The 12,520-nt window shown below is 32.0% G+C and overlaps 1 protein-coding gene across 1 annotated transcript; it reads left to right on the forward strand.

Moving 5' to 3' along the window:
• Window positions 1-4,476: 4,476 nt before the first annotated feature.
• Window positions 4,477-12,126, forward strand: LOC306875665 (L-dopachrome tautomerase-like; the record flags this gene model as incomplete). Its single annotated transcript, XM_079426344.1, has 8 exons — window positions 4,477-4,765; window positions 5,372-5,671; window positions 7,401-7,501; window positions 7,940-8,106; window positions 10,187-10,366; window positions 10,779-10,914; window positions 11,016-11,214; window positions 11,951-12,126. 8 exons carry the CDS (start codon window positions 4,477-4,479, stop codon window positions 12,124-12,126), a joined length of 1,548 nt encoding a protein of 515 aa, XP_079282470.1.
• Window positions 12,127-12,520: the final 394 nt, after the last annotated feature.

Genomic DNA, 12,520 nt, shown 5'->3' on the forward strand with positions numbered 1-12,520 from the left:
AAATAAATCAATAAATAAATAATATTTTGGTGAGAATTTTGGATGTGCTCTACCAAATAAATAAATAAATAATATTTTGGTGCGAATTTTGGATGTGCTCTACCAAATAAATAAATAAATAAATAAATAATATTTTGGTGAGAATTTTGGATGTGCTCTACCAAATAAATAAATAAATAATATTTTGGTGAGAATTTTGGATGTGCTCTACCAAATAAATAAATAAATAATATTTTGGTGCGAATTTTGGATGTGCTCTACCAAATAAATAAATAAATAAATAAATAATATTTTGGTGAGAATTTTGGATGTGCTCTACCAAATAAATAAATAATATTTTGGTGAGAATTTTGGATGTGCTCTACCAAATAAATAAATAAATAAATAAATAAATAATATTTTGGTGAGAATTTTGGATGTGCTCTACCAAATAAATAAATAAATAAATAAATAAATAATATTTTGGTGAGAATTTTGGATGTGCTCTACCAAATAAATAAATAAATAATATTTTGGTGAGAATTTTGGATGTGCTCTACCAAATAAATAAATAAATAAATAAATAAATAATATTTTGGTGAGAATTTTGGATGTGCTCTACCAAATAAATAAATAATATTTTGGTGAGAATTTTGGATGTGCTCTACCAAATAAATAAATAAATAATATTTTGGTGAGAATTTTGGATGTGCTCTACCAAATAAATAAATAAATAAATAATATTTTGGTGAGAATTTTGGATGTGCTCTACCAAATAAATAAATAAATAAATAATATTTTGGTGAGAATTTTGGATGTGCTCTACCAAATAAATAAATAATATTTTGGTGAGAATTTTGGATGTGCTCTACCAAATAAATAAATAATATTTTGGTGAGAATTTTGGATGTGCTCTACCAAATAAATAAATAAAAAAATGACAAAAAAACAAACAAACTGAATGAATGAATGAAAATATTTTGGTGCATTTCAAAAAAGCTAAATTGCATTCATAATTCAAATTTTTTTCTTAAAAAAATACAGTAGTTTTAATATTTAAAAAAAAGAAAAGAAAAAATCTGAATTGTATTTATAACCATGCATTTATAATTTTGTTGCCATTTTTTAGTTTTTTTATTATTATTTTTAAACAGTTTTAGTTGTGATGTTCTATAAGGACAACATAAAGATAAAAACAGGAAAATTATCATTCTGTCATTTTTTTTACTCATGTTGTTGTGTGATATTCTTTGTTCTGCGAAACACAAAAGATATTTAGAAAAAAAAAATTGTCCATATAATTAAAGTCAAAGAGGTCCAATATTCTTAAAAAAATCTTCTATATACAAAATATCTTTTCTTATACAGTAGGCTACAAGGTGACAACTTGCCCCAATCTATCATTTGTCAAATACTCGTTCCTGAGTATACAGTTCAAATCTGCCTTCATCATACGGTGACTGATTTTATTGCATTTATTGCATTCACAAAACTTCATTCTAATTTTGGATGACAGAAACAACATACAAAACCACTACTAGAGAAAGCAATGACTGAAAAGATGCAATGCGTCCGTTAAACTTCCACAATGGCATTCTCTTGGAAATCTGCAAACCTCACTAGTTTCCCTAATTCACCAGCTTATATCCATGACTTTGTTTCTCATTGAACACTATGAGGAAGATCAGAAGTGGTACGACAGTCAGTTGATACTGAAATAATGAGGAAAATTCAATGAAGGGTTCCTCTTGTTCCTCCTATTAGAGTAAAACAGCCCTGCAGCGCCACCATGTGTTCATAATGTGATGTTCTTCACCCTAAACCCTCGTGAAGAAAACTGTTCATCAGCAAATGATCTTAATTAATATAAATATCTTTCAAATGGCAGATAAATATGATCAACGACTGCACAACAATTCAATAAAATGGAAACAAATAGAAATGCAGAAAAGCATCATAACATAATACACATAATTAATTATTTTCAAATACTATTTTATTTAGACTTTACTTATCCTTCATTTTAGTCCATTATTAAAATTAAGCTTATTTTATTTTTTTATATATTTTTATTTTTAATTTTGATGTTTATATATTTGCCTACAATTTTTCAATTTGAGTGTTGATTATTATAGTTAAAAATAAACAGTAATTGAATTTAAGTTTGGCCTTTGTGTAAAAGAGCAGAAGCTGAGTTAGAGTTTTGTCTTAATAAAATAGATTTAAATTTTAAGAATTTTAATATAATTGAATTTATTTAAAGAAAGAGCAATGTTCAAAGAAATAATGTTCAGTAAACCATTGTTAAAAAAAAGAAAAAGCAATTTATGTTGAGTTTTTTTCCTCCTGCTGTACCAAAATCAAACCAAAGCGTGACGTCAAACCCGAGGTACGTACCGAACCGTCATGTTTGTGTACAGTTATACCCCTAATATCTTTTTTTAATTATTATTATTATTTATTTTTTTATTTTAAATGTTTTATTTTTTAACCACAATAACCCTTGTTTTTTTTTTTTTTTCCAAACTATCTTCCATATGTCAGAATAATAGTAAAGTGATAAAACTCTGAAATAACGCATATGGGGAATGATATAGTGACTAAACATTTGCTATATTTGAGCTTCTTCTGTCTAGATTCCAGCTGTGGAATTCACATGTTTGATGCATACTCCATTCTTTATACAGTCTCTTATAAATTTGTTCATCTACACATTAAAAGTAAATTTGTGAGTGCAGCTTTAAGTTGGAAGCACTACACACGATTACATTAGTTCAGTCTTTGTTCATTTATTGGCTCATCATGAGACATGTGTGGTTTGCAGTGGAACGATCAGGAGACAAAGCACACTACATATGCCCAGAAACATATGATGGCCTACAGGTCTTCTGTTTCCGTCATCAATGTACAAAACATGTTTTAGCCTGCAGTTATATGTGTGACTGATTCCAGGACAAACCATCTTTCTTCTAGTGTTGTTTTTGCATGTTTGATGACTGAAACAATTAAGAAAGAAAAGAACAGCGAAGATAAGGTGCAACACTTTTAGAGTTGTAATAAAAGACTGAAAATGAGGCCTGATTATCCTTATTTGGAGTCTAAATGTTGCTGAGCTGCAAATCTTACACAGTCTCAATCTGAGGACTGAGAAAGGTCAGCGACCCGGTTAGCCACAAGAACGACCCGCCGGGCGGCTGCAAAGATCCTGAAGAATTCAAATACTTCACACATGCTCAAAACCCACTACATTAATTTAAAAAAAATTAATTAAAAATTTAAATAAAACCAGAAAATACAAGAACTAAAAGGTAATTCAAACATTAATAAATACTATAACAGTATATAAATAATATAAAAAACATACATTTACTTAGTTATAAAAAATAAAGCTAACTAGAAATATTAAAAAATTAAATAAAATCATATAACATTATCAAAACTTAAACTGAAAAAAAAAAATATATATATATATATATATATATATATATAAAATAAAAGCTTACTCAAACAGTGTAATAGTTCATAAATAATACTAAAATAACACTGTCATACATTAAATGTGATTTAGGTGTGCAAATACTTTTTGGTGGGTTATAAAATTAATAAAACCTAATAAAAATAAAGCAAAATGGACATTAAGTAAAATTTAAAAAAAAGTTATAGTTTTATTTTAAAAAATTTAAATATAAAAAAAAAAACACAAGAACATAATTTTACTTTAATCTTAAATTAAAATGGAAAATTAAAAAAAATATAATTTATTTATATTAACACTGTCATAAATAAAATGAGATTCAATTATCCATATTTTGGGGGGTTAAATACTAAAATTAATAAAACTTCATAAAAATAATGCTAAGCAGAAATATTAACAAATAACAGCAGCACATAACAATAAAATAAATGAATTCAAAATATTAATAAATAATGGAACATAAATAATACTAAAATAACACAATAATATGTTAAATGAGATATTACTGTCCAAATATTTTTGGAGTCACTTTGTCTGCATCAGTTGCTTTTTTTTCCTGACTGGACTGAATCATATGAGTTATGCATAAGAATATTTCTCAGAAACCAATTTCAAAACCATCCTTTATATTAAACGTACATACATTTGGCTCATACCCTGGAGTGTGATAACATGAAAATGATTGATCTGCTCTAGATGAGTTGAATCCATTGAGAAACGTTTCCTCAGGGCTTTTGAGCAGCATTAGTGCAACACATAGTTTCTCTGTGTCAGGTGACTGCCATGGGACGGCTGTAATAATCCTCCCATGTTCCACTTGGCCAGAGCATATAAAGCACTGATGGGCTTGAGCTCTGTGAATATGCATGTAATGTGTGGACGCAAGCTATTATAGACCGTCAGCCGTTACCGATACGCTCAGAACCGCATGTAATCATTAAAAACACATTTACTTGTGATTAGTAACGTGCTGCTGCGTTTGAGAGAGAAACTTAAAGCAGACTGAATAAGATCCTCCAGATATGAGGAGATCGATAGTGTTGGCTGTGATTTACAGTCTGGGATGGATTTACCTGACCGAGGCTCAGTTCCCCCGAGTCTGCTGCACCGTGGAGGCCATCGTGTCCAAAGAGTGCTGTCCCGCGCTGGGACCGGATCCAGAGAACATCTGCGGGATTCTGTCCGGCCGGGGAAACTGCAGCGACGTCCATGTGGACTCCAAACCCTGGGGAGGACCGTACAGGTTAAGAAACGTGGACGACCGGGAGAGATGGCCAACTAAGTTTTTCAATCGGACCTGTCGATGCTTTGGTATGCAGAAAATATTATTATTTTGACTTTCTGACGAATTGTAGAAATTATGGCTGTTTGCATACTTAACCAGGATATTCTGTACGATATACCTGGATATCAACCTGAAATATATATTATAATGTGAATCATAAGTATAGCATTCATTTTAGTGGAAAAACAGGAATAAAGTTATATATAACATTTTGTATACTATTTTATATATATATATATATATATATATATATATATATATACACACACACACACACACACACACACACATGCAACTAAATATATATATATATATATATACACACACACACATGCAACTAAATATGAAGTTTAAATTTATATACATTAATTTTAATTTAGTATATATAGTATACATTTATATTAGATTTTATTATTTATGTTAAATTGTGCTGTATTTAATGCAAATTAATTGCATTATTACTTTTTAAATACTTATTTTTATAGATTGAATTTTTTTTTTTTAAGTATGTTCCAAATTTTGCATTGTAAATATCCCTTTTCTTTTTGATGAGAATATCATAGGGACACTTTAGCAACCGCAGATCTCTAAAACTAGATTTAATGTGTATTAACATATTGTCTTTTGAACAGGTAACTTTGCTGGGCATAACTGCGGCGAGTGTAAATTCGGCTGGACGGGGCCGAACTGTGACCAGCGCAGAGCTGCCGTTGTGAGGAAGGACATTCACTCTCTGAGCCCCGGTGAGCTGCAGGAGTTCCTGGACGTGCTGGATCTGGCCAAAACCACCGTCCACCCCGAATACGTCATCGCCACACAGCACTGGCTGGGCCTGCTGGGACCCAACGGCACCGCGCCGCAGTTCAGCAACATCTCCATCTACGACTTCTTCGTCTGGCAGCACTATTACTCTGTGCGAGACACACTGCTAGGTGAGGAGCTGCTGTGAACACAAGGCTCTATTAGCTGCTCTGCTGCATTAAAACATGAAAACCCTCCAAGAATGAGTGAAAAAGTTTAATTAATAAATAACTTCTTTCAGACTGGTGGTTTAAATTTCATTTTTCCCCTTAATTGACAGGCAAAGTTTTAAATCAGTATTATACAGCCCTACACTAAAAAAAAATTATTAAGGTAAATTGGTTGCAAACAATATATTTTTGCTACACTTAAATAAAAACACGCTGAACGTTAGTCAACTAAATTAGTTTATTTAAATGTTGCTCAAATAAATTGATTGCAACCACTTACCTTAAAGAAATTTAGTAAATTCAATTAATAATTTTTTTCAGTGTTTTTGGCAATAAGGAAAATACAGACGAAATACACAAATTTTGGGCGAATAAATCAAGTAGAGATGTACAATTAATCAGATCACAATATGGACTAGTGTCTGTGAATATTACATGTTTACATAATAAACACATCAATATTTTACACAATATTATATTATATTTATTGTATTTTTTGTTTATTAAAATTTATTTAAATAATTAAATACGGAAATATTTTAACTTTTTTTTTTTTTTAAACCAAAAATGGCATTTCATATGGCACAAACAAATTTATTTCTTTTAAACTTCTAATACATTGAATCATTAAACATGCTTTTTGATTACAAAAAAATAAATAAATAATAATTTAAATGTTAAATTGTACAATTAATAATTAAAACTTAAAACAATTAAAATTTAAATTGGGAAAAAAGGAATTTGTGTGTGTGTGTGTGTGTGTGTGTGTGGGGGGGGGGGGGGGGGGGTGTTTTTTTATTGTTAAGCATTAAAACAAATTCCACAAATGCAAATAAAACCGAAAGCATGAAATTTGAGGAAAATAAAATGTATTTCATGTCCTAATACTAATATGACATCAAACAGACAATATGTGACCCTGGAGCACAAAACCAGTCTTAAGGGTCAAGCTTTCAAAATTGAGATTTATACATAATAATATTTCCATTGATGTATGGTTTGTTAGGATAATATTTGTCTGAGATACAACTATTTGAAAAAAAAAAAATTCAAAATTGAGAAAATCACCTTTAAAGTTGTTCAAATGAAGTTCTTAGCAATGCATATTACTAATCAAAAATTAAGTTTTGATATATTTACAGTTGAAAATTTGCAAAATATCTTCATGGAACATGATCTTTACTTGATATCATAATGATTTTTGTACGGTGGCCGAGAGAGCTCAATGCACTGCAACTTCAGAAAACACATGCAAATAGACAAAGCACCAGCAAATCAAGAAAACATCATCAGTTTGACAGCAGGTGGAGCAAATGATCACAACACAAACAAATAAAGAAATGCACTGCAAATGCTCACAACACAACCAAATAAATATTATTTGCAGTGCTTTTCTTTATTTGGTTGCGTTGTGAGCATTTGCAGCGTGTGTGTTGTCAAATTGAGGAAGTTGTTTTCTTTATTTGCAGGTGTTTTATCTATTTGCAGCGCGTTGAGCTCTCTCAGCCACCGTATTTTTGCCATAAAAGAAAAATGGATAATTTTCTCCTATACAATGTATTTTTGGCTATTGCTACAAATATACCCCAGCGACTTAAGACTGGTTTTGTTGTCCAGGGTCACATATGTGTTGTATTATGTGGTTACTTCACCTACTTGACTTAATTTTTGACGCCCTCTTTTCTGGCAGGTCCAGGACGTCCTTTTAAAGCCATCGACTTTTCCCACAAGGGTCCGGCGTTCATCACCTGGCACAGATACCATCTGCTCAGTCTGGAGAGAGAACTACAGGTCATTCCTGCATTTCTTGATCTGTTTCACACTGAATTTCTAATCATCATCTAATCAGGGTCAGTGAAGTTTTGGGCTGTTGCACATAGTGACTACATCAATAACTTCTGAACATAACGTCCAAACTAAAGGAAAATAAGCATTAGGACAGAGATTAATAAAAAGACCTGCGGACTAAAGTTGGCTCACGATGGCCTTTGATTTGTCCATCTCACCTTATCTCAAGAGGGGATTTTAACATTTTAACATTAAGCTAACTCGTTATAGCACTTGCAAATCACTGCTCTTTTGCTGATTTTGATTGCTTCCATTGTCCTCATTTGTAAATCGCTTTGGATAAAAGCTTTTAGTTAAATATTACACTTTACTTAATATTACTTAAACATTTATGTAAAAATGTAATCTATGTTTCCTAATAGAGAAGTTTTCTTATCATAGAAACTCACAGGTAATGAGAACTTTGCGGTCCCGTACTGGAACTTTGCGACGGGACGGACGGAGTGTGACGTCTGCACAGACTCTCTGCTCGGAGGACAGGACCCCACTGACCCGTCCCGTATCAGCCCACGCTCCAGGTTTGCCCGCTGGGGAGTGGTGTGTGACAGGTATGTTTGCTGCTTAGGTACAGCATATCTGTATCGCTGTGTTAAATTTAAAATCAATCCAAATTTAACATAAATAAATACATACATAAACACAAGAAACATTATATTATAGTAGATGTTTCATCAATTACCAGTTCTTTGGAGACTCTTAAAATGTGCAACAGACTTGTATATTTACCCATCTGCTGTCTTCGACGTCTCATTTCGAGTCAAATGTGTCAAAATCAAAATAGTGAAAGATTATATTATCATGTTCAGAGTAAAAGTAGCATACATTTTCAAAAGTATAAGAAAATGAATTGAGAGAATAGAAAAATGCATAAGGGGCCACCAGAACAACATCCTTGCATTTTCTAAGCTTTAGTACTTTTGTCACTTTTATTAGACTTTGTTTTCAGATATTTCTATTTAACCTCCTTTCTTCTGTTTAAATTTGAGTAATTTTAGTACTTCATTTAGTACTACAACATTTAATGCAACAAGTTTTTTTTTCATCTAATATTTACATCTGAAATATTTATATTTTTCAGTATATATTTTAATTACTGAATATATTTGTATTATTGAATATGATTGAAGTATTTTAGTAGTTTCAGTTAATAAATAACAAAACTATCAAGAAGAATTTATACATTAGTATAATTTATTTTTGTATCCATGAGATACTATTATAGTTGTATATATACTATTATAGTTGCTCATTTTTACAAATCAGATTTAATTTATATTTTTTGCTTTAATAAAATTTTTTTAACAAGTAATTTTGTGTTTGTTGTTGTTTTTGTGTGTGTGTCATTTTCATACTTTTTGTTGTTTTATTAATGTCTGATTTTTAATAATTTTTAAGTCAGTTTTAGTTCTTTTAGTACACCAAGGTAAATTAAAAAAAGAGAATTGTTGCTTAGCAAAGCAGCTGAAATAAAATAAGTTAGTTTTTTTTAATATTTGATTTCATTTCAGTTGTTTATTTCAAATAATGATTTTTTTTATGGTTTATTTTTAGCTAACTATAATAACCCTGGTCAAAGCAACATTTAATGCAACAAGATTTTCATTTTTATTTTTTCATCTAATATTATTATATTTAATTTCATCTTAAATTAGGAAAATGATTTTTAATAGTTTTAGTAATTTGCACATTAGCAAGAGCCTTGATCTAATCATCACTGTGGCATAATTAATTGAAATATAACCTATTATACAGTGCTGCTTGAAAGTTTGTTAACCCTTTTCTATATTTCTGCATAAATATGAACAAAAACATCATCAGATTTTCATATAAGTCCTGAAAGTAAACAAAAAGAACCCGATCAAACAAGTGAGAGAAAAATATTTTCTTTGTCATTTATTTATTGAGAAAAATGATCCAGTGTTGCAAAAGTATGTGAATCTCTTGAATTAGCAGTTAATTTAAAGGTGAAATTAGAGTCCATCTGTGCAGAGGTGTTTTCAATCAGTGCAATGACTATCAAATATCAGGACGTGACCTATTTGTTCAAAGAACAGGGATCTATCAAAGTCTGCTCATGTTTGTGGAAGTGAATCATGTCACGAACAAAGGACAAACTGAGGACCTCGGAAAAAGAGTTGATGTTGCTCATCAGGCTAGAAAAGGTTACAAAACCATCTCTAAAGAGTTTGGACTCCACAAATCCACATTCAGACAGACTGTGTACAAATGGAGGAAATTCAAGACCACTGTTACCTTCCCGAGAAGTGGTCGACCAACAAAAATCACATAACATACAAAAATGAACAAATAAATAAAAATATAATATCCTCCAACAACAATTCCTGTAGAAGCTCACACAATGTTTTTCAGTCACACAATACAAATAATTTTTAAGATTTTGACACTTCCACTTGTCTTTTTATGACTTGAGGGTGACCAGTCATTGTTAATTGTTTTTTAAGGAAGTAGAGAACAATGCACTAGTGTCTGACTGACTCCCTAACTAGTGCACTTTCTACTAAACTAAGGAGCAGAATGAGAAAAAAACAAAAAACAATACTACAGCGCACCTGTGGCTCACACTGATCCAGAATCATTATGTAATGATGTGCATCTTTTTTCTTTCAGTCTGGATGAATATAATCGTTTAGTGACCTTGTGTAACGGGACCAGCGAGGGATCTTTGCGCAGAGGAATCATGAAGAGCGCTAATGTGACTTTACCAACCATGAATGACGTCAGAAGCTGCCTGAACCTCAGAGACTTTGACAGTCCACCGTACTTCACCAACTCCAGCTTCAGCTTCAGGTAATCCAGTCCATCACAGGAACCGTTCATCTAAAAAACAACATTTTGTCATGTTTTACTCACTCTCAGGTTTGTCGATCTCATATTTTCTTTCTTCCATGCTAAACAAAATGTCAAACTCCAAAAATGACAAAAACACCATTATGTAGATATATTCTATGTCTATCCATAATATAAATAATTATTATCCAAAATCTTAACCACAATTTAAGTAATTGTATATAAGTATAACCACAATATACTCAATTTCACTTGAAAGAACAAAACCAACCATTATCTAAATCATTAAAGGCTCATGGTTCCATTTCAAAACATGTGATTTTTCTGACTGTTATTTCATATGTCAAGGTTTACAGAATCGACTTGATGTCTGTGAGTTAGTTTTGAAGTTTTCTTCTACCTTTCCTTGTAGGAACGCACTGGAAGGATACGACAAGCCAGACGGAGAGCTGGACGGCTCTGTGTCCAATCTGCACAACCTGGTTCACCTGTTCCTCAACGGGACCAGCGCTCTGTCCCACTCCGCCGCCAACGACCCAATCTTTCTGGTAACATACAAAACACATTAAATGACAATAACATCACAACGTTCAGTGCACATGAGTTCTGGATTCTGGATAAAGACATGTTCTCTCTTACGCCCGAATAGGTGCTTCATACATTCACCGATGCAGTATTTGAGGAATGGATGAGACGCTCTCGTGAAAACGCCAGCTTCCCAGATGAGATGGCCCCTATCGGACACAACCGGCATTATAACATGGTCCCCTTTTTCCCACCTGTGACCAACGAGGAGATCTACGTGGCATCTGAACAGCTGGGATATTCCTACGCCATTGAACTTGAAGGTAACAAACATGCTGTCAATGCACATATTATTCAGTCATTAGTTACCCATATTGATTGAAGAACACAATAGTTATCACGACTATCAAGCTCCTAATAAGACTAAAAACAACATTGAAAAAAAGCACCATAACATTGGTCACTTTGAACTGTTGTTGTATGCGAGTAATGATGCAACCAAAATGATTTTATTTTATTTATCTTCAGAAACAAAGTCTTCATTAACCAAAAACAAAAATTAAGTGTATTTACTAATCAATTCATTAACCACTTTTTAAATAATCAACACTCAAATAAAAACCGAGCTGCATATACTCATTTTAAATTGCACATAAGACAGTATTTAATTTAATGCTGGCGTTTTATGAACGTTTTAATGGTATTATGCTTTACCTCAATTCATTGTTGAAATATAAACAATAGTAATAAAATGCTTTCATGACAGATTAATTCAAACATTTTTTCAAACATTCATGCACATTCATTAGATATTTAAAACTTCCCTTAAATCTTTTTTTTCAGGATTGCTTTTATTTGATTAGTTTTACATTAGCTGTTTATCTTTTGTTGTATTTAAAGTGCATTGTTCTATATTGTTGTGTTTGCCTTTGTGTAAAGCTTTTATGCAAAGCGCCTTGAGAAAGCAACTTTTAAAGGCGCTATATACAATAAATGTATTATTATTATTATTAAATGTTCTGTAGTTGATCTTTCAGTATGCATGTGTGTGTGTTTCAGAAACTGACAACCGGCCGGCCATGTTTCTGCTGGGCAGCACACTAGGAGGAATCTTCCTCGGTCTGCTCCTGATGCTGCTCCTGATGGTGCTGTATGTGCAGCAGAGGAAAAGGCGTGAGTTCGAGCCTCTCCTGAACGCAGAGTTCACCACCACAAAATACACAGAGGAAGCGTAATCCACATCCACACACATCAGCGGCCTTGTATCATATCCTCATGCCCTGAAACACTGGCCTGGTAGGCAGCTCGCTAGGTTTCAGAACACATCCAGTGCATTCAGAGCAAAACACATGAAGATGATTCAACGAGTCTGCTGAACTGTATCAGCTGCCATGAAATGCATAAACACTTGAACATGCAAATGAAAAAGCACATATTTCTATACACTACAGTTCAAATGTTTGGGATTAGTATTTGAAATAAATGCTATTCTTTTCAACTCTGTTCATCACAAAAATATAAACTGTTTTCAACATTATGTTTGTTGAGCAGTAAATCAGAATATTAGAATGATTTCTGAAGGCTCATGTGACACTGAAGACTGGAGTAATGATGCTGAAAATACAGCTT

This window comes from Barbus barbus (genome assembly GCF_936440315.1).
Source record: "Barbus barbus genome assembly, chromosome: 10".
Lineage (NCBI taxonomy): Eukaryota > Metazoa > Chordata > Actinopteri > Cypriniformes > Cyprinidae > Barbus > Barbus barbus.